We start from the raw sequence: 24127 nt of genomic DNA, 5'->3' as shown, positions 1-24127 counted from the left end.
GGTGCACGTGCCCGTCGACCTGGGACCGGACCGCAGCGACGCACGGATGCACGCCAAGACCGTAGGATCCTACGCAGTGCCGTAGGGGACCGCACCGCCACTTCCCAGCAAATTAGGGACACTGTTGCTCCTGGGGTATCGGCGAGGACCATTCGCAACCGTCTCCATGAAGCTGGGCTACGGTCCCGCACACCGTTAGGCCGTCTTCCGCTCACGCCCCAACATCGTGCAGCCCGCCTCCAGTGGTGTCGCGACAGGCGTGAATGGAGGGACGAATGGAGACGTGTCGTCTTCAACGATGAGAGTCGCTTCTGCCTTGGTGCCAATGATGGTCGTATGCGTGTTTGGCGCCGTGCAGGTGAGGGCCACAATCAGGACTGCATACGACCGAGGCACACAGGGCCAACACCCGGCATCATGGTGTGGGGAGCGATCTCCTACACTGGCCGTACACCTCTGGTGATCGTCGAGGGGACACTGAATAGTGCACGGTACATCCAAACCGTCATCGAACCCATCGTTCTACCATTCCTAGACCGGCAAGGGAACTTACTGTTCCTACAGGACAATGCACGTCCGCATGTACCCCGTGCCACCCAACGTGCTCTAGAAGGTGTAAGTCAACTACCCTGGCCAGCAAGATCTCCGGATCTGTCCCCCATTGAGCATGTTTGGGACTGGATGCAGCGTCGTCTCACGCGGTGTGGACGTCCAGCACGAACGCTGGTCCAACTGAGGCGCCAGTTGGAAATGGCATGGCAAGCCGTTCCACAGGACTACATCCAGCATCTCTACGATCGTCTCCATGGGAGAATAGCAGCCTGCATTGCTGCGAAAGGTGGATATACACTGTACTAGTGCCGACATTGTGCATGCTCTGTTGCCTGTGTCTATGTGCCTGTGGTTCTGTCAGTGTGATCATGTGACGTATCTGACCCCAGGAATGTGTCAATAAAGTTTCCCCTTCCTGGGACAATGAATTCACAGTGGTCTTATTTCAATTTCCAGGAGTGTAGAAAACCATTCTTTTAAAGTTCACCACGAATACCACGTTGTTTTGTTTTGTATCTGCATCTTCGTTTATTGTTACTAAGGAGTGAAAGAACTGTAAGCTTGCGTTGTCAGCCTCAAATTCGTCATCTATGTCAGCGTGAGTAGCACCATTGGGTGTTATTGCCATAAAAGCAATGACAGGAAAAAGTTAAAAATGGTTTAGTCTTTTTTCAAGGGAGAGCGAGTAGCCATATTAAAGGCAAATGTTTTTCGCCTGTACACTACGCACAGCTGAAGGAATATCCTAATTTTGTGTAAAGTACCTCTTTTGTTTTTGTTCATCTCTTGCACCAAGTTTGTCAACTTTAATCAAGGATAAATGCGTTGAAAATGAAGGTCTGAGAAACGGAGGCACCCAGTCGCTTTCAGCAACATCGAAAGCTGGTCCACAATATGCTAAATATGGCTGCATAAATGATAAAGAGGGCCTTCCCCAAGCTTTATGCCTGGAAGTGGAGGATTAATCGTACGAAACCAGTTGCCCTTAAGAAAACATGTTATGGCGGAAATGCATTTTATTTACTGAATACTCGGAGAGATATTTTATCTCAAATATGAGGTTACGAAATTCATGTCACATACGTATTTAGAAGGAGCAAATTTTGTAACAGAACAGAAGAGCAATATCAAGTCAGCGCTTTTCTTGAAACAATATTAGGTGAAATTTCTAAATGAAAGAGCTCCAAATACACTTAAAATACAACTTAAAAAAATGGCTCTGAGCACTATGGGACTTAACATCTGTGGTCATCAGTCCCCTAGAACTTAGAACTACTTAAACCTAACTAACCTAAGGACATCACACACATCCATGCCCGAGGCGGGATTTGAACCTGCGACCGTAGCGGTCACGTGGTTCCAAACTGAAGCGCCTAGAACCGCATGGCCACACTGGCCGGCAAAATATAACTTAGAAAAGCATTATAAATTACTACGACAGAAGTAATTTAAGAAAGACACGTACTAAATCCGGTGAAACATCGTTGTTGATTGTCTTTGGTGAATGCCTTTAATGCAGTACGTATAATATTGTCAGCACAAAAGTGAATGAAGAGATTTTAAGGCTGGTACATGGCGTTTAATATCACCTTGAGGCAGAAGCAGCTACTGAGACTCTGTACTAAATATTCGCGGTATACACGTTATATACAAAAAAACTGAATCTTGGAGTATTTCTGAATGCAGTTAGGTATGTACAGTGCCTTAAACATTGTTTTTTGGATCAGTGACCAATTTATCTCCATCTCACGGGCTATGGTGGAGCTTTACACCCTTATTTGGAATATTCTGTGAGCGTAGTAGTGAAGAAAACCTTGCGAGCGATTCTTCGAACGAAACCACGACCATTCTGAGGACGAGACGAAGTAACATTTCGAGTAGCTCAAAGCAGATACTGGAACTTTTTGCCTTAGAAAAACTGAATGAACTAAAGTCACGGAATGAGTTGCCCATTTGTGACGCCCGAATGTAGCGAGTGCAGATGCGGTTTGTGAGCACTCTGCCACGAAGACGTGTTTAGTGATCATGATAGCACGATACAACTCAACCGACTCTGGAAGTGCAATGATAATCGCAAAAGACACATGGGTTACAACAAATCGAAAATTACACAAGGATTTGAGTTTCGAGTTGAGAGTGTCAAGGGTGAAATTTTCAATATCACTTAGCAGATGTTTCCACACGCGAAAACCGCCGTACCGGAAGGCAACAAATGTTCGACGGTCGGCGTGCAGCCTACGCAAAGCCATAACGCACTCTCATGAGTGACGGTCTGCTGTTAGATCGCATGTATGGGACGTCGAGAAAACATTTGTGTGATGATTCTATCGTTAGGAGTGCACCAGAACAGTTACAGCAGGCGACGACCGACTTGTGTCCATTCGTTGACCTATCCCCATGGAGCTCTACTACCGGCGTGAATGAGTGCACATTGTCAATTTTCAGTGGGTCATGGCACTATGGCGGCGTGTAGCGTGGTTTGATCCAACCTGGTTTATGTTCTTTCGAGCAAACGGGGGCATGAGATTCGGTCCTCTTCCTCAAGAAGATATAAATGCTGCGAGTCAAGAAAATTGTATCGTGACAGGAATAGATTCAATTATGGTCTTGGCTTTGTTCATTTGGTCAACAATATTCGTAAACACTACGTCGTTCGGTATGGATTACGTCCGTTACGCAGCGCCAACCACCAGCTTTCAGGAGCAACTTCAAGGAGATCCGGTATATTCAAGCTAACTACCACTTCCAAGAGGAAAACTTGGGTGGCATTATTCTCTAGAATGAACCATCCAATTTTTCTGAAATTGCAGTCGTTTGTTTGTCTGTAAATGCACATCACACATACCGATTTTCCTTTCGGGTAGTTCCTTCGTGTTGCGTCGTGATTTTTTTTTCCTTACAGTGTTTGTGAAATAATAGAATATCTATTCGTTTTGGGCTAGCGCTTCCGCGTTACCATCTGTTTCGGGACATTTTTGTGCTCGATATGGTCTGTAGTGAAGAAAAATACACTACTGGCCATTTAAATTGCTACACCAAGAAGAAATGCAAATGATAAACGGGTATTCATTGGCCAAATATATTGTACTACAACTGACATGTGATTACATCTTCACGCAATTTTGGTGCATAGATCCTGAGAAATCAGTACCCAGAACAACCACCTCTGGCCATAATAACGGCCATGGTACGCCTGGGCAATGAGTCAAACAGATCTAGGATGGCGTGTACAGGTACAGCTGCCCATGCAGCTTCAACGCGATACCACAGTTCATCAAGAGTAGTCACTGGTGTATTGTGACGAGCCAGTTGCTCGGCTACCATTGACCAGACGTTTTCAATTGGTGAGAGATCTGGAGAATGTGCTGGCCAGGGCAGCAGTCGAAAATTTCTGTATCCAGGAAAGCCCGTACAGGACCTGCAACATGCGGTCTTGCATTATCTTGCTGAAATGTAGGGATTCGCAGGGATCAAATGAAGGTTAGATCCACGGGTCGTAACACATCTGAAATGTAACGTCCACTGTTCAAAGGGCCGTCAATGCGAAAATGAGGTGACCGAGACGTGTAACCAATGGCACCCCATACCATCTCGCCGGGTGATACGCCAGTATGCCGATGACGAATACACGCTTCCAATGTGCGTTCACCGCGATTTGGCCAAACACGGATGCATCCATCATGATGTTGTAAACAGAACCTGGCTTCATCCGAAAAAATTACGTTTTATCATTCGTGCAGCCAGGTTCGTCGTGGAGTACACCATCGCAGGCGCTCCTGTCTGTGATGAAGCAAGGGTAACCGCAGCCATGGTCTCCGAGCTGATAGTCCATGCTCCTAGAAACGTCGTCGAACGGTTCGTGCAGATGGTTGTCGTCTTGCAAACGTCCCTATATGTTCACTCAGGGATCGAGACGTGGCTGCACGATCCGTTACAGCCACGCAGATACGATGCCTGTCATCTCGACTGCTAGTGATACGACGCCGTTGGGATCCAGCACGGCGTTCCGTATTACCCTCCTGAACCCATCGATTCCATATTCTGCTGACAGAACGCGAGCAGAAATGTCGCGATAAGATAAACGACAAATCGCGATATGCTACACTCAGAAAGGTGATGGTACGCATTTGTCCTCGTTAAACGAGGCATCACAACAACGTTTCACCAAGCAATGCCGGTCTACTGCTATTTGTGTATGAGAAATCGGTTGGAAACATTGCTCATGTCAGCACGTTGTAGGTGTCGACACCGGCGCCAACCTCGCGTGAATGTTCTGTAAAGCTAATGATTTGCGTATCATAGCATCTTCTCCCTGTCGGTTAAATTTCGAGTCTGTAGCACGTCATTTTCGTGGTGTAGCAACTGTAATGACCAGTAGTGTACGTTCGCCAATATCAAATGCTTCAGTTTGTTCTGACATTATTTTTCATCACTCGGCTAGCGTCGTGTCTGTATAAAAACAGAAACTACCCACTTCCCGCCGCGGGCAAGAACGGTCCAACGCGCGCGGTTCCCTGGTGTGTGTCACCTGTTCGGCGTCCCGGGGTGCAACAGAAGCCGAGCGGCACGCTGTGGTCGCAACACGCGCGGACCGCCCGCACCTTCACGCCCGCACGTGTGACCGTGGGCGGTGGGAGACGCCGCGACTCACCTGCTGGCGGTCGAGGCAGGCGAAGAAGGCGACCTCGTCGCTGTGGCGGCAGCTGGCGGCCAGGTCGTGGCGAGCCGCGGCCGTGACGCACGCCTGCTGGCAACCCGCGGACTGCGGCAGCCCGCAGCACTCCCGGCCCCACCACGCCTCCCCGCGGACCATGTCTGCAACACGGGGCGCCGGCCCTGCTCCACAAAACCTGCTTCGGCAAGGGACGAGACTAACAGACAAAAAATGTCGAATACGAGTGTGGAAGGCGTTCTCTCTGGCAGTGGTGTGACGTGTGCGCGCGACCCCAAACACAATGAAGACATCTTTGTGGAGCTTCTGGAGAAACTGATACTCTCGCTGCTCAAACACAAGGATTACAGAATACTAATATTTGATGATACCAATTTAGACATTAGGTTTAAGAATAAAATGTTGATCACTTGCTAAATACCGGGTGATCAACAAGTCAGTATAAATTTGAAAAATTAATAAACCACGGAATAACGTAGATAGAGAGGTAAAAATAGACACACATGCTTGGAAACTCATGGGGTTTATTAGAACCACCCCATACTGCTAGACGCGTGAAAGATCCCTTGCGCGCGTCTTTTGGTAATGACCGTGTGCTCAGCCGCCACTTTCGTCACGCTTCGCCTCCCAAGTCCCCAGACCTCAGTCCGCGCGATTATTGGCTTTGGGGTTACATGAACTCGCAAGTGTATCGTGATCGACCGACATCTCTTGGGATGCTAAAAGACAACATCCGACGCCAATGCCTCATCACATGTCCGGAAATGCTTTACAGTGCTGTTCACAACATTATTCCTCGACTACAGCTATTGTTGATGGATGGTGGACATATTGAACACTTCCTGTAAAGAACATCATCTTTGCATTGTCTTACTTTGTTATGCTAATTATTGCAATTCTGGTCAGATGAAGCGCCATCTGTTGGACAATTTTTGAACTTCTGTATTTTTTTTGTAATAAAATACCATGTCATTCCAAGATGTGTGTCAATTTGTTACTCTCTATCTACATTATTCCGTGATTTATTGAGCTTTCAAATTTATACTCACTTTTTGATGACCCGGTACATTAAGATCCCTTAACTTCAGTTGCATAGATCAGAAACCCACAAGACAGCAAGCATGTCTAGATAACATAGTATGCAGCTATCATCTAAACAAAACAGAATTCAACACAGTCAAGCTAGGCATTTCAGATCATGAGGCACTATGACTCAGACAGACTCTTAACAGTGATGCAACTGAAGCTTCCACAGGCTGTAGAAAAATTATGAGACCAATTAATGGATCAAATCTAAACACTTTGATAAGTAAACTGAATTTAATAAAATGAGATAAAATAATAGGCACTGCAGGTGCAAATGACTCTAGAAACAATTTTTTAGAACTGTTCAAGTAAGACGTTATCAACTGACCCGAGGAAAAATCCTAAGAGATTTTGGTCGTATGCAAAAAATAGCAAGTGGGTCATTCTCTCAGTGACCACACCGGCTCAGAAACGGAAGATAACTGAGAGAAAGCCGAAATACTGAATTCTGTCTTCCGAAGTTGTTTCACCATCGAAGATTGTAACACTGTCCGTCCTCTCAATCGTCGTGCGAACGTCGAAATGAGGTAACCGATCGCGGAATTGAATAGCAGCTACAGTCGCTTAGTAGTACAAAGGCTACAGGACTAGATGAGGTATCTATAAGATTCTACAAAGATTATGCGAAAGAACTTGCTCCCGTTTTAGCAATAATTTATCGTAGATCGCTTGAGCAACGAAAGGTACCTAACGACTGGAAAAAAGTGCAGTACATTCCCGTTTTTAAGAAAAGCCATAAGACAGAGCCATACAATTATAGACCTATTTCCTTGACGTCAATCTGTTGTAGAATTGTGGAACTTGTTTTACGCTCAAGAGTTATGACGTTCTTGGAAAATAAATAGCTTCTCTATAAAAATCATTATGGATTCCGCAAACAGATATCCTGTGAAACAGCTCGCTCTGTTCCTCCTTGAGATCCACAGCGCAGTGAACAACGGCGCCCAGGCTGATTCCGTTTTCCTTGACTTCAGTTAGGCATTTGGCACCGTCCCACATTGACGTTTAGCGAAAAAAAAAGAGTTTACGGAGTATCGGAGCAGACCTAAGATTGGATTCAAGACTGTCTTGCAGACAGAAGTCAACACGTTGCTCTTAACGGAACTAAATCGAAAGATGTAAACGTAATATCCGGAGTACCACAGGGAAGTGTGATGGGACCTTTGCTGTTCACATTATATATAAATGATCTAGTATACAACGTCGGATGCACTTTAAGGCTATTCGCAGATGATGCAGTTGTTTATACGGAAGTAACAACGCCAGAAGAGAGTAAGAATTTGCCAAACGACCTGCAGAGAACTGATGAATGGTGCAGACTCTGGCAGTTGACCCTGAACGTAAATAAGTGTAACATATTGCGCATACGTAGGAAAAGAAATCCACTACTGTACAGCTACACCATTTATGACAAACAGCTGGAGACAGCGTCTGCCGTAAAATATCTAGGCGGAACTATCAGGAGCGATAAGGGACTGACCATATAAAACAGATAGTGGGAAAAGCAGACACAAGACTCAGATTCATCGGAAGAATCTTAAGGAAATGTAAGTCATCCCCTAAGGAAGTGGCTAATAAAGCACTTGTTCGCCCGATTCTTGAGTGTTGTTCATCGGTCTGGGATCCCTATCAGGTTCGTCTGATAGAGGAGACAGTGAAGATCCAAGGAAGTGCTGCGCGTTTCATCAGGGGATCGTTTAGCTGGCGAGATAGCGTTACGGAGATGCTAAATAAGCTCCACTGGCAGACGTTACAAGAGAGACGTTGTGTATAACGGAGATATTTACTACTGAAATTTTGGGACAGCGCTTTTCAGGAGGAGTCAAACAACATATTACTTCCCCCCATATACATCTCGCGTATTGACCACGAGGAGAAAATTCGAGAAATTAGAGCCAATACAGAGGCTTACCGACAATCATTCTACCCACGCACTATTCGCGATTGGCACAGGGTTGGAGAGAGCAGAAAGTTGTACTGAAAGTACCCTCTGCCACACAGCATTAGGTGGCTTGCGGATTATGATGTAGATGTTAACTGAAAATTTTGAAGCATGTCTTTAAGGCTGTAAGAAAATATCGAAGCAAAATCGTTACAGCCAACCACAGAATCTAAAAAGCCAGTACACCCGAAATCTAAAAATGTGGTACACCCCACATCTAAGTAGAATAAGAATTATAATGATACTCTATCGTGATATGTCTAAGCACAATATTACTGGCAAGGAAATGCATATGAAAGTGAAAAAAAATTGATTGGTCTTAAATCAAGGCAGCTAATTGCAAATGTGCTAATGATCCATATATACTGAACTCAGTGAATAAATGCAAAGCTGCATGTGAAATTATTAAAACAGAAATAAACAGTGATGAGAAAGTATACCAGACAGCAATTCCACCTGATATTCTAATCAGATGACAGCATAGTGGAGGATGAGAGTAAGGCAGACGCACTACTGCCAGAAATAAACAGTAAGCAGACAGTCAGATTTCACTGGAATCGTGTAATTGAGAAGCGGATGGTCAATGAATCAGTAGCTAAGCTTAGTAATTCTAGAACAGGGGATTACTATGGTCTCTCAAATTATGCTATTAAATATATCAGAGATCACATTCTAACGCTGCTGACTAAAAAAGTCAACAAAATTTTAGATGATTGTAACTATCCAGAATGTTTAAAAATATCTGTAGTTGAACCAGTACATAAGAAAGGAAATATAGCATCTCCAGATAACTATCGACCAATTTCACTTATACCCATAATATCAAAAATAATAGAATACTGCATGCATAAACAGATGAGTTAATGTTTTGAACTTAATGATAACCTCCTCACACTGTGGTTTCAGATGCAGCCTTTCTACAGTCAAAGCAGTTGGGAGTATGGTAGCAATATACAATTGTTTTGAAAATTAAGATATTATTTGTGCAACAGTGTTGGACTTCACAAAAACTTTTGATAGGGTCTCCCACAATATTCTCATAATAAAGCTCTACCACTATGCTCTATGTCTAATCCAGTATTACTTGGACAACAGAAAACAGATAGTTAAGATAAATAATCAAATGTCAGAATGTCTCCCAGTTGTACTTCATGGATCTGTTCTGGGACCTTTCCTTTTCGTTATTTATATAAATGATGCACCTGCAGTTGTACCATGTGATGCAGTGCTATAAGCTGATGATACGACGCTAATCACGTTTGGTAACAACGTTGATAATGTGCAACACAGCATGGCAGTGACAATGGAGAGATGCACTACTTGGTTTGAGGCAAATATACTGCAGAAGAATGATAATAAAACTGAAGCTATTGTCTTCAGTCATGATAACGAAACAATAATATTATTACGATTTCATGTAACTCAAAAGCTCAGCTGGGATACCCACACAGGGAAGTTAAGTGGCAAATTAGTACGTGCCAGGTATCTGCTTAGCAGCAGCGTCAGTAAGGAACTTCTGTTATATACATGTGTTGCTTTCTTCCATTCCCACCTGCGTTTCGGAACACTATTATTGGCCAATTCCGTAGGCTCTAAATTAGTGTTTAAATGACAAAAGAAAGTCATAATGTGCATTGCAGGAGTTGGCCCATATGACTCTTGTCGAGATTAAGTGTGATGACAGTGTGTGGCCTGTATATCTACAATACCTTGTCTTCGTTAAAGAGAATCTGAGGACAGTTAATGACCAAAACATAAGAAGTGGACATATAAGTATGCCATATGTTAGGTTTGCAAAGACACATAACAGTTACAAATATCTTGGTCCTGTCTACTTCAACAAATTACCTGAAAATACCTACACAGGGCCAATAAATAAATTTAAAAGTACGAGGGTTGTCCAGAAATTAAGTTCCAATAGGTATCGAAATGGAAACCACAGTGAAGACCAGAGACGTTTTATTTGCAACAGTTAGTCTGGTCTGTAGCTCATTGTCTGTCTAAAAATTTGGTCTTCGTAGCCAGCGGTTCCTCTGAGCAGAGATGAGACTCAGGGGGAACTGTATTGTGGGTGATCAAACACTTCTCGTCGGAAACGCTGCACGAGCGTCTTCATTGCCCCTGCTGTGTGCGGCCGGGAAATGGCAAGAAGAAGGAACTGCTCGACAGTTGTGTTATGTGGGCTGCATGACACAGGCGCAATCTCTAACCACGCCCTCATACTCTGTGGGAGACGCTATTCCCTACGTATCTTTACATGCTGACTGCTGTTCTCTCAGAACTCAAAAGAGTAACGCGACACGATCGACGGGCATACTAGAGACACTGCCCAACACATCTGTGCAAAGTTTTACCGTATTTTCCCAGTGGTTTCCATTTCGCAACCGATCGGAACTTACTTTCAGGACAACTCTTGTAGTCTTTGTGGATGAAAAGTAAAGTAATTTACTCTGCTCAAGAGTTCCTTGAATATGTGACAAATTATCTACTTGCCCTATGAGAATAAACTGTGCAACTATTTTATTCTGTTTCATGTACTCATTGTAGTTGATTTATCTTATAATGGATCTGTTAACAAAGTTTTTGTTATTATTGGCATTTGCATAAATATGTATTGTATCAATTTTTGATTATTATATTGTAGTTAATGGTGTATGTCCAAGTTTATATTACTATTATTGTTATTATTATTGTATTACCAGTGACTACACCAATTGCATGTAAATACGCTCACAGGTGGAATAAAACATTTGTATTGGTACAGCACTGATGTGGCCGCATGAGTGACGAGAAGCGTGCTCCGGTGTCTTATACCTCTAGAACCCAAGAGAAATAAGAACAATCCAATGTCAAACTTAATAATGAGATGGCATACTTTCAGGTCAAACAAGTCGAGCATTTGGTACGGGGCTGCCCAATGCCACAGGAAAAGTGTGGACAGAGTTGATGCCGTTCGGGCACAATCCGTTGCATGAGGCTGCCAGGATTAATAACACGTTACGGTGAGATCATGTACGCTACCGTGAACCATGCAATGGACTCCGCACTGTGAGATTTTGTTTGTAATGCATGTCTCGTGAATTGACAATGGGACAGCAGGGTGTCTCGTATTTATAAGTTATCTGGGTGGCCAGGGTAAGACTGAATTTGGGATTCGGACGCTTTGTTGGCATACTGAATTTACCACCATTGCAGAACTGAGCAACGGCGTACTCCTACGGTGGAATTTCCTTGAGCACATGAGGTGTATATTAAATGAAGTTTAAATTTAGCCCACAGGAGATGTCTTTTTTTCTGCAGGCGCTGACAGAAGACCGGTCTGTTCTGCAGAGGTAGAACATTCCCGTCAGGTGTATCCCACTTGAGTAAAGAACGCGCCTTATTGAAGGTCTCGGGCGATATCCAGAAGTACTCACCTCAAGAAGGTGGGTTACCGACAAAACCCAGGATAAGAACTTGTTGACAGACCAGGTTCCAGTTCGGCAGTCACCTTCCAATTGTTGACACCGAAGATAAGATTAAGATAAAATGTTGATCAACTTTTGGCTGATGGTGTAATTCGACCATCAATCTCGCCCTACACGTCACCGACCTTCTTTGTTCCCAAATCAAGTTGGGAAGGTTTCCGGCCAATTTTGCATTATAGGGCACAGTGTCAAAACATAATACAGGAATCTGTATCACTGCCTGACCTTCATAACACTCTTCCTTGGTTTACAGGTACTGAGAATTTCGCTGTTTTTGACCTGAATAAGACATACCACTAGGCGTCGCTCGCAGAGGAGTCCCAGCCTCTTACTGATTTCTGCACGGATTGGGACATGTTTGAATATAAGAGTTCCGTTAGGGATGGCAACATTAGCAGCCACATTGTCACTCTTACTAGTTTCTGTGAGGGCGACTTAAAATTTAAGTAATTCTACAACTACCCAGATGATATGGTTATTTATAGCAAAACCTTCAGTGAGCAGCTGGATCATATTGGTTAAGTCCTTCACTGTATCTGGGAAGCCGGGCTGACAGTAAAACCTGCTACGGTCAACCTGGCAAGAAAAGAGCTCTTGTTCTTCGGCCATATTGTGCCCAGAGCTGTTCATCTGTGCCCCATGCCCAAGGATAAAAAGGATATAGATAGCTTTATATGGATGGCGACTTTTTTCCGAAAATTCTGTCTCCATTTGGCACAGTTGGCTGCCTTCTTAGGCAATTGCGAAAAAAAAGGAAAATATAGTGCATGAGCCTTTTCAGAGGGCTGATTCTCAGGAAGCCCTCTTCAGTCCAATGAAGGTGGCATTGTCTAGTACACTCATCCTAACTGGACCACATTCCGATGGAGAGTTATCTCTAAGACAGGCACCTCCAATTCTGGTATTGCAGTCGTCCTCATCAAAGAGAAGGAAGAAGGGAGAAAGGCTATTGGCTATGGCTCCAGGTCTTTGTCCATGGTGGAAAGCAGAACTCGGTACATGAACTAGAAGCGCTATCTGTTTTGTTTGGATTAGACTGATTCATATTTTACCATGAACATAAACCATGCCTCTCAGAGATCGACAACAAGGCCATAACGAGGGTGCCAGCTAGGCCGCGGAAGACAAGGAGGATAGCCACATTGGCTCTGCGGATATTCGCCCTACAAATTGACGTTCATTATGCAAGGAGTACGGATAAAAGCATGGCTGACGCCCTCAGCCGCATGTTCCATCATGTATCTGAGGCATCAGATCTCCCACAAGGTGAAGAACGGGTGACCTGCATGGGGACAGTCCTCGGGGAGATTCTGGAGCTGCTCAGAGAGCTGGGCAAAAAAAGGGATGCTGATCCTCTTTTGCACAAAACGAAACAATAGTTAAAATGAGGGAGGGGCGGGGGAAAAGGAAGGTGTCAGGGTATTAGATCAAAAAGGGATTGCTTTGCTTCCGTAAACACTATGACGGAAAGGATAAGATCTACCTGCCCTAGAAACTCATCCCTCCAATACTTCTTTCATATCCCTGGATCCTTGGTATGGAAGGCGGGTGGGGGTTGTATGAGACCACTATGAGTATTAAGGAGTACCTTACCTATTCCACTTTAGATGGTGATGTCTGTAAAATAGTGGGTCATTGTGAGGAATGTTTGAGTGCGAAATACTATCGCAACACCCCGGTGGGCAAGTTTAGCTACGATGTGGTGGAGCAGCTTATGGACAAAGTCTCCTTAGATTACCTAGGTTCTCTACCTTATACTTAACAGGGTAATAGGTATGTGTTGGTTACGATGGCTCCATCTCTCTGTTCGTCAATCTGGGTGAGGAAGCTTAGCTGTGATAGGGTGGAGCGCTGCCTATGGACACAGTTTTCAGTAATGACCTTGGACCCTTACCCATTACCAAACAGGATAATAGGTATGTGAGGGTTATGGTGGCGCCTTATCCCACATTCTTTGGTTACTGCTGACTATGGCAGATACTATGAGTAAAACCAATAAGCATCTTAGGTATTGTATGGATTGACTGTTACATCGGTTCTTGGTGGAATATTTTACACTTTATGAATGATAACACACACTACACTGGCGTAATATTCTACTATATTTATTATTCGTTCCAAAAAACGGTTTACGGCTGTTACGACACATCAGTGACAAACGTAAGTACAGGGTGAAGTAACATCTTGTTGATTCAAAGATTTTTAGACTAAGTATGTGACACATTACTTAGTGAACTATATACAAATTACAACATTTGTTTCTAGAGGAAAATCAACTGAACAATGAAATTTAGTGACATACTCCAAAGGTATAGCTGAACAAAGTGATCTTGTATTTAATAGATCCTAAATTACAAATAGATAAGGTATGCTAGTGAGATTTAGCAGGTAAGTGAAGCAGCTGCGATTATGCAAAGTAAAACTTTTTAACACAAAAAGAGAAATTATAGTAACTGATATAAAGGAAAATGGGCATGTGAGTAAGGGGGGGGGGGGGTAATTTACATCGTGGTATAGATGGGATTAAGAGTTATATTGCAGTTGGAAGTGGCGAGCAAGGGTTCTGTGTCTGGTCATTAGGTAGTAAGCTAGTGCTGATGAACATATGTTTATTAATTTCCATTATTTCTAAATAGTTTGTCGTCCTTTTATGGATATGATGTAACACATCATGTTTCAGACTGTAACAGTGGTCTTCTTTAAGCAGATGGTCTGAAAAAGTAGTGTCTCCTTTTCTCTGTGTCCATCTTCTGTGGTATTTCTTCAAGCGGGTGTGTATTGCCCTGCCAGATATATATATATATAATTTGCCACAATTACAAGCGATTTTATATATTTTTCTCTTTCCAAAAGTTGGAGTGCTGTCTTTACCATTGGGAAAAAGGTGTCCATCAGTGCTGTGAACATAAAAATTTTTTTTTAAGTACCTGGATTTAAGCGTTCTGCCTTCATCCAGTAAGACGTTTCCTAAGTAAGGAATTGTGTACCACTTGTCTTGTTCTTGGATATGGGTGGATAACAATGTAAAAAAGAGAGTACACCTGTAGTTTCTGCTTTTTGTGCATTATGTCCTCCATCAAGGTTGGAGAGCAGCCATTTTTGACGCTGATTGATTGACTGCATCTAATTACACTTGGAAGTTGTGTTCACTTGTGGCGATGGATGTTAGACGATGTATCATAGATTAAAAAACATGTGATTCCTGGTCTATGTCGCCGGCGTGGTAGCTCAGCGTGTTCGATCAGAGATGTAACCCATGCCGCCCCTTTCTCCAGCAGACCTTGTCTGAGGCCGTGGAGGCCCACGCGCCTACTGTCGCCATCCACCCCCACCGTCCTACCTTACCCCCACAGGCCGTCATCCTCCTCCGTGAATCCCGCCGTCTCTACCGTGCCTTCCTCCGCACACGTGACCCGGACACACTACGACGCCACCGGCAACTCCAGCAACACATTCGTAATTTGCTCGCGGCTAAGAAACGCCGGGACTGGTGACAGGTACTAAACCCTCCCCCTACTATCCTCTTCTTTATGATGATCATCCCTTCCCTGACACCCTTAGTAAGGCCAATCACTTTGGCTCCTACCTCTCCGATGTATTTTCCATCCCCAATGATCCCCAGTTCGATTACACCATCTTCCCGGGTGTCCGCGATCGAACTGACACCTCTGCCCTCCCCTTGCACCTGGCTTCCAGTTCTTGGACAACATTGCACACACGGAACTCAATGCCCCTATCACTACAAAGAATCTCATTGCTACACTCCGCACAAAACGCCACACCGCTCCTGGTCATGATCGTGTCACCTATCGTCACCTTCGTGAAGCTCCTGTCTCTTTCCTTTCCACCCTGGCCAGGCTCTACAATATAGTCCTGTCCACCAGTTACCACCCCGACCTGTGGAAAACCTCCAGTATCCTGATGTTCCTTAAACCTGGCAAACCGCCGTCCGCCGTCACCTCCTACCGTCCCATCAGCCTTACCTTGGTCTTCAGCAAGGTCCTGGAATCTGTCCTCACCCGACGCATCCACGATCATCTCCACCAGCACCGCCTCCCTCCCGTTACCCAGTGTGGCTTTCGGCCGTCCTTCTGTTCTGACGACCTTCTCCTTCACCTCACTCATCTCCTTTCTGACCAGCTTAATTCCCATTGCTCCGCTATCTTCCTCTCCCTGGACCTCGAACAGGCTTATGACCGCATATGGCATTCCGGTCTCCTCTTCAAGCTCCAAACCTTCGCCTTTCCCATTAACTACGTCCGTCTGATCGGCTCCTTTCTCTCCCACCGTCCTTCCTACATCACCATCCATAACACGGATTCCTACACCTTTTTTCCCTCCGCCGGTTTGCCCCAAGGCTCCATCTTCTCCCCCCTTCGCGTACCTTTTGTATATGGCGGACATGCCGCCGCCGTCACCCCCCGTCCACCTTCTCCAGTTTGCCGATGACACCGCCTTCCTTGCCCTTGCCCCCGCCCTGCAGTGCTCCCAACACCTTCTCCAATCCCATCTTGACTGGTTCACCGCATGGTGCAACCAGTGGTTGCTCAAGGTCAATCACTCCAAAACCCAGGCGATCATTGTAGGCAAAACCACCCCTTCCTTCCGCCTCCTTGATTTCTATCTCACCGTCTATGGCCGTCCTATCACCCTCACCCCCATCCTCAAGTACCTTCATGTCACCCTCGACCGTCGCCTCTCCTGGACCCCCTATCTCCAGACAATCCAAGCCAAGGCACGCTCCCGACTCCATCTCCTCAAGCACCTTTCGGGCTGTACGTGGGGTCTGGACCCCTCCACCATCCTCCACACCTAAACATACCTCATCCGCCCTATCCTTTATTACGCCCATCCAGCCTGTATCTCCACCCCCCCCCCCTACCTTTTATAAATCCTTTCAAATCCTTGAACGCCATGCTCTCTGCCTCGCCTATCGCATCCGTCTCCCCTCCTCACGCGGATCCTGTACGATCTCATTCCGTTCCCCCACTTCCTCCTTTTCCTTGAAACGATACGGATCCTGTACACCTCCTGCAAACTCGATTCTCCTCACCCGCTTGTCTCGCCCATCCTCTCCCACCCCCGCCCACTGCCGCACCTGTATTCCCATGTCCCACCCAGTCTCCATCTTTTCACCACCCTCCTTATCCTCTCCCAAGGATGCTTCCGCCACCTCCCCACTCCCTGATGTCCTCCTCTCCATCTATCCCGCTTATCAGCTTTGATCCTCCTGGCCGCACTTCCTGTGTCCTTTCCTTTATGCACCCTCCCTCCCTTCTCTTTCCGTTTCCCCCGTCCCCTTCCTCCACCCCTCTTCTCCCGGGCTTCCCCCCTTCCTCCCCTCCCCCTATCTCCCCTGCCCATGGCATCTGCTATCCCCTCTCCCTCTCCCGTCGAGTACTCTACGACCAAAAAAAGCAACTACCATTGGACTCCACTCTTTGGTTGCGATGTACTCTACTCCACATTTAAGCTTAACCTCACAATCACTTTGAGTATTGTAACTCATCATTGAATTTCTTACTATTCACTGAGTGACAGCCTATGGAGGATTACTTACTTTCACTAGCAAGAGCTTCTTTTGAATATTTCTTTCGTTCCAGCCTGCTATGATGGCATATCCTGTCCACATTCGCTCTTATTTTTCTTTCGCGACCTAACCTTCTCTGAACAGTTTTGCCCGTTATTTGAAACAGATTTAGGCCCATCTAAATTTTAGGAACAATTCCTTCACTGATTGAATTTATTTTAAGGTCGCAACGGATAACGCTATGTTGTTCTATGCTGAAGTCAGAGAAAGCTATGTGCTGAACCAAGCATTTCGGATTTTAGGAGCTTAATAATCAATACTACAGATGAATTGAAAATAAAGTAACGATCTCGGAAATAGCTTCAAATGATAAAATATTTATTTTTGACTAATATTTCGCATGCTAACAGTAATCTATTTGAATTTAATAGATGGACAAAACATTCCTGGTACATTTATATATAATCCTATGGCTTTCTCATATGAGAATAACAGGCCACGTTGGCCTTAATCTGTAGAGTCCTGTGGGGTGGGAAAATCTGAGAAACACGTGGTCACTGCTCAAGTTTGTAACACAGACATTCACATGCAATAATGCACACGCAAACAAAATGTTGACAGCATTTATTAGTGGGAAGAATTGTATGCACCTCGTGGCTGGCATTCAGCAGGATTTTGGTGGCTGCATATCTTTGCGTGAAGCACTTGGAACCAAATCGATTCATCCTGCTGAATATATACTCTCAGTACAGTTTTATTCATAAATGAAAATGTTCCGCACAAATAAAATAAAGTGGCAGATGGCAACTTTTTAGGCTTGGGCTGCTCATTGAATCTATAAACCGTATGGTCGCGTCTAACGGAAATCACACTATTAGGACACTGATTACCTGAACCAAAAATTGTAACCAGAACCTAAATGGTAATTCAAAAAATGGCTAGAAGAAGAAATTGTTGAGATTAACAAATTATTATTAACATATTGAAATACCGTTTGTCCCTTGTTCAACACAGACGTTCTGAGGGAACGTCTGATCGCTTACCTGTGTTCATAACAACTCCACGTGTAACAGTCGTGCAGGGCTCTCTCCGAAACGCCCGAGGTGGTGTGGGAGGCCCGTGACCAAACTCTGTTAGGAAAACGTTTTGCTTTACTCATCTTGGGCCAAACCCTCCTGTTCCGCTCCCTTCCTTCCACCGACACCGTTTAGGTTGGCAGAGGATTTAGAAACCCATCACTTCAATGGTTCGTCTGCATTCAAATCATTCGCACTTGACCACACACTTTCTGCAAGGGTGAAGAATGGAAATGAGGACACAAGACGTGCGCATCAGAATGAAAAATGAATGTTCCGACCTATATTGTTTCTACAGGCATGCGGTTAATTAGTTGCATCACTCACTTTTTTTAATCATGTAAAGATATATATTGTGATGTTACATATCATTCAGCTTTTAGTTCCCGCACTTAATCGGACGAATTACTTCTTGTGTATTAACCCTTGATAACTGAAATAGACAACCCATCAGTTCTGTAAAGCTCTAGCTCCCTTCCTGTAAAAAGAAATGCGAGTGTAATACCCGCGTAGTGGATTTACTTAATCAAATCCCTCGTTGATACATACAGACAATGATACAATTCTCCACTCGATATGACGGATCAAACAATACTTGGTATCAACTATCTTAGAGTTGTGGACACTGGATTAAACAGTCCAGTGGCACCAAGACAAAGGATTGATTAGATTAGATTAGATTAGATTAGATTAGATTAGATTAGATTAGATTAATACTTGTTCCATGGATCATGAATACGACACTTCGTAATGATGTGGAACGTGTCCGGTTAATGAAAGACGTCTGTACACAATATTACATTACGCAAAATATTGCATGACACTAATGTTTAAGTTAGTTCTTTTTCCCTCCCTTAATTTATATCTAAAAATTCAGCCAATGAGTAGAAGGAGTTGTCATCTAGAAATTCTTTTAATTTAATTTTGAAATGTTGGTTGACTATCTGTCAGGCTTTTGATGCTGTTTGGTAGGTAGGGCCATTGAATTTAGTATTATTCTTATTAGTGAAGTGCAACCACGGTATTTTCTGCCTTGTGGCTGCTAACGCCTCAGTTACGTACCCCGGAGATTAGCATACTTTCTCGGCAGTGTACCTTTCCTCGTCGTGTTGATGCTGTCCGACACGGTGTGTAGTTCGACAGCTTCTTGGTTTCTACTGTGCATATTTCTTTGGGAGGTCTACCTTGGTTCTAGTGTTACCTTCGGCCTTGAGTATTTTCTGAAGACGTAGTGCTCTCTGTCTCTTCACCCTTGCCTAAAAATATTTCATCATTGTACCGGTGATCGGACGTTAGGCAGATTGATTAGTGGGTCGGTCGGCACTTAAGCTGCCCCTAGTTTAAGTTGCCATCCTTTTATGTAAGTACGACTCTTGGCTGCCTGCCTCACCGTACCTTATGTTTGAGTTACCTTCCCAGGTCGACCCTTGTAACACTTGCTGAGAACCGCTTGTCCATATTCCTTAGATTGCGATGTTTGTTTTGAGGATATTTGTAATTTTCTAATTATTGTTGGTGTGGCCTTCAGCTGAGCAATAATTTCACTTCTTTGGTGATAAGGGCTTCAGTTGTGTTACAGTAAGATTTTTTTTAGGTAAACTTGTTTTAAAAGCAAGGGATTTATTTTAAAACTGCTATATGAAATTTATTCCTGACTTCAAATTCAGGCCTTCAGCCGTTCGTGATTTAAAGTTCTCTGTGGCCTTCAGCCGAGCAGTAATTTCACTTCTTTCATAATAAGGTCTGCAGCCGTGTTACAGTTTGTTTTAAAACGAAGTATTTTTCTTAATATGTGCTTTTTGCAATCGTCCTTCTGACTTCTAATTCAGGCCTTCAGCGGTTTGTTGCTTGAGGTTATTGCTGGTGACCTTCTGTCCTAAAATTGTGGAATTTTGGTCCTGTGATAAGGCCTTCAGCCGTCATACAGTCAGTTGTGTTTTTTTAACAGATTGTTTTAAAATTTTAATTTCTTCAAATAAAATGGTTCAAATGGCTCTGAGCACTATGCGGCAAAACTTCTGAGGTCATCAGTCGCCTATAACTTAGAAATAATTAAACCTAACTAACCTAAGGACACCACACACATCCATTCCCGAGGCAGGATTCGAACCTGCCACCGTAGTGGTCGCTCGGCTCCTGACTGTAGCGCCTAGAACCGCACAGCCACGCCGGCCGGCTCCTTAAATAAAGTTTACGTATTTGTTGTGCATACTAGAGTAACTGATTACGGCCCCATCCACAATCGTAACCTTATCCTGCTCCACTCTGAGAAACCAGCTCTCAGTAATAATGAATCACTTGTAAATAGACAGAGCTACAGAGCCAAAATTGCAATAGTTCCAAAAAAATAAAAGAACTCTCAAGTAGTGCTAATGTTATCTTTTAGGCAAGTAAGGATTATGCTATGGTTCTGTTGGCATTCATGTGTTTTCTTAACTGTAGCCTGTCTGTCCTTTTGGTAAGTAATTTCGTGTTTCATTGTAGACAAGCTTGTCCACTTAACAGTTCTGTGTGCATCCGGGTGAACGAACAAGAACCAGAGCTTCGAGAGAAGCCAAGAAACTCTGGTAAGTGAGTCTACGGGATTTTGAGGTAACGTGACGTTGGCGACCTTAGTGTTCAACCTATGAGTTATGAAGAATGTTAACTGGGATAGTTTTTTATCAGTGGAGCCGGCGAGTGGATTCTTAAGGAAATATGGTATTGTTTAGAAAGAGGACGAGGCAGGGAGGAAGAGCCATATTCCAAATACAACGAAGCACCAAAGAAACTGGTATACCTGCCTAACATCGTGTAGAGCCCCAACACGACGTGGCATGGACTCGACTAATCTCTGAAGTAGTGCTGGAGGCAATTGACACCATGAATCCAGGAGGCCTGTTCATAAATCCGTAAGAGTACGAGAGGATGGAGATCTCTCCTCAACAGCACGTTGCAAGGCATCTCAGAAATGCTCAATAATGTTCATGTTTGGGGAGTTTGATGGCCAGCGGAATTGTTTGAACGCAGAAAAGTGTACCTGGAGCCACTCTGCACCAATTCTGGACGTGTGGTGTGTAGCACTGTCCTGCTAGAATTTCTCGAGATCGTCGGAATCCACAATGGACATGAGTGGAGGCAGGCGGTCAGACAAGTTGCTTACGTGCGTGTTACCTGTCAGAGTCTGCCTAGACGTATCAGGCGTCCCATATCACTCCAGCTGTACACGCCCCACACCATAGCAAAGCCTTCACCAGCTTGAACAGTCCTCTGCTGACATACAGGTTCCATGGAGTCATGATGTTTTCTCCATACAAGTACACGTCCATCCTCTCGCTAGAGTCTGAAACGAGACTCGTCCGACCAGGCAACATGTTTCCACTCATCAACAGTCCATTGTAGGTGTTGATGGGCCCAGGCGAGGCGTAAAGCTTTGTGTCGTGCAGTCATCAAGGCTCTAAGAGTGGGAATTCGGCTCCGAAACCCTATATCGATGATGTTTCGTTGAGTAGTCCGCACGCTGACACTTGTTGATGGCCCAGCACTGAAATGTGCAGCAATTTGGGGAATGGTTGCACTTCTGTATTTCTGCCACGTTGAACGATTCTCTTCAGTCGTCGTTGGTCTCGTTTTTGCAGGATCTTTTTCCGGCCACAGCGATGTCGGAGATTTGATGTTTTAACGGAGTTCTGATAGTCACGGTACACTCGTGAAATGGTCTTACGGGAAAATCTCCGCTTCCTTTCTACCTCGGAAATACTGTGTCGCATCGCTCGTGCGCCGACTATAATACCACGTTGAAACTCACTTAAAGTTTGATAACCTGCCATTGTAGCAGCAGTAACCTATCTAATAACTACGCCAGAGACTTGTTCTCTTATATAGGCGTTGCCGACCGCATCGCCGTATTCTGTCTGTTTATATATATCTGTATTTGAACAAGCAGGCCTATACCAGTTTCTTTGGTGCTTCAGTGTAGAAGAAATGTTTGTCCCATGAACATCTTTTTTCTAAAGACGCAAAATGCAGCAGGCACATGCATTAACCACACGTATCATTACAGCTGAGTCCAAACAAATATATAGGTTACAAAACTCAGTCTCCCCCGCCTACTTGGTCTTGGACAGCTGCTGCGAATAAACAGGTCCGTCGGCTGGGGCCGCATTTGCATGGCCTTGCAGCTAACCGTAAAACACGTTGCTGCGACTGCTCTCCGTGGTATTTATGTTTTGAAGCTGCCTGCCTTGGCAGTGGCTGGTGTGGTTGTGGAGGGAGGGGGGGGGGGGGAGGGTAGGGAGGGAGTCAGTGTGGTCGCCCGTATCGTTTGCCTTTATCGCGCACAGTAAATCGAAAGCTGAGTGTCACAGCGAAAGTGCGGCCTCTTGCCGTGCAGACGGAGCTTGGAACTGTTGTTCCCGGTTTGCTGCACAGCGCAAGCGTAAAGTGTTCATCCAGACTGCTGATGAAACAGAAATTCAACGCCAACTTTCAGAGGTTGTCCACGGATGTCTTCTGAGTATTTTGATACAACGGACCCAAGGTCTCGGGCGGCTCAATACAGAGTAACTATGTGATTATGATTCATCTGGTTTGTTACCAGAATCACCTTTGATTCTGCGAAAAAAGCTTCACAACAGTGAAGAAACCTGTAATATGCAGTACCTGAAACGAGGAGTAGACAACATAGAGTAGTGCAACAACCGTCAGGTAAATGCAGAATTTCAAATACTGTAGTGACAAGCTAGTTACGCTTTGCTTCGACTTGATAGTGGTCTGCTCATCGAGACCGGTAGCACTGAACATAAAAATAAACAGCTGACGGTATTCTACAGTGAAGTTTAATAACAGAAGCAAAATTAATGCTGTGTGGATACCGTCGGTGCAGGAATGGCTCAGCACAGCGTCGTTGTGACGGTCTACCATAACATACAGTGAACCCAGTCATGAGGTGCCCATTGTCACCCCTCCAACAGTAAACCTACCCATAGTACCCGCTGTGGATCACTGTTGAGCTGTGTACTGTAACACTGTCGGAAAACAAAACTCTAGACATAAACGAGCTGTACTAAACGAAAACTGGAGGGCACAATGTCACAATTAATCAAATGTTCCAAGCTGTTACGCCCTGGGCCGCCCGGAATGGCCGTGCTGTTCTAGGTGCTATAGTGTGCAACCAAGCGACCGCTACGGTCGCAGGTTCGAATTCTGCCTCGGGCATGGATGTGTGTGATGTCCTTAGCTTAGTTAGGTTTAATTAGTTCTAAGTTCTAGGCGACTGATGACCTCAGAAGTTAAGTCGCATAGTGCTCAGAGCCATTTGAACCACTTTTTGCTACGCCGTGGTCGAAATGATTACACATTTAAATCGAATGTTTCGTCACGTTTAAACCGGAAGTTTCGTCCCCTCTGCGGAACATGCTTTGCAGCCAGGAGAACGCCACTTTCTTTTTGATAGTATCCAAATACTGGCAGCCACAACCGGATACCATGAACGGCTACACGGAGAGCAACAGAGATCGTAAAACACCTCCGGAACTTCAGTAAGGAGGAGGGCGTGAAAATAAATGACAGTGGGATCCTGGTAGTGAGGAAGATATGTCCCAGTCTTCCACCAAGGGATCACAGCTATGGTAGACGACGCCAGTCGGCAACAGCCAATTGCGCTCGGCAGTTCAAAATATGTGACGTCACGCCACTGCACGGAAGCACCCGTAAACGGAATTTTGCTGCAATCGGTAGCGAGCCAGGATGTGAAGCAGACATTCAAAGAAGTTACGGTCCCCCTTCAAAATGCCCTCCTCAGATGGGGACGAAACGTTGCGT

The 24127-nt window shown here is 44.7% G+C and overlaps 1 protein-coding gene across 1 annotated transcript in view; it reads right to left on the bottom strand.

The window, feature by feature from the left end:
* Positions 1-24127, bottom strand: part of LOC126335509 (reversion-inducing cysteine-rich protein with Kazal motifs-like) — a 328118-nt gene that overhangs the window by 125594 nt on the left and 178397 nt on the right. Inside the window, exon 5 of the mRNA XM_049998864.1 lies at positions 5204-5367. Within this exon, the coding sequence (XP_049854821.1) occupies positions 5204-5367 (164 nt within the window). The remainder of the gene's footprint in view (positions 1-5203; positions 5368-24127) is intronic.

The sequence above is a fragment of the Schistocerca gregaria genome, chromosome 2 (assembly GCF_023897955.1).
Source record: "Schistocerca gregaria isolate iqSchGreg1 chromosome 2, iqSchGreg1.2, whole genome shotgun sequence".
NCBI classification, from domain to species: domain Eukaryota; kingdom Metazoa; phylum Arthropoda; class Insecta; order Orthoptera; family Acrididae; genus Schistocerca; species Schistocerca gregaria.
This window is presented reverse-complemented; position numbering and strand designations above follow the sequence as displayed.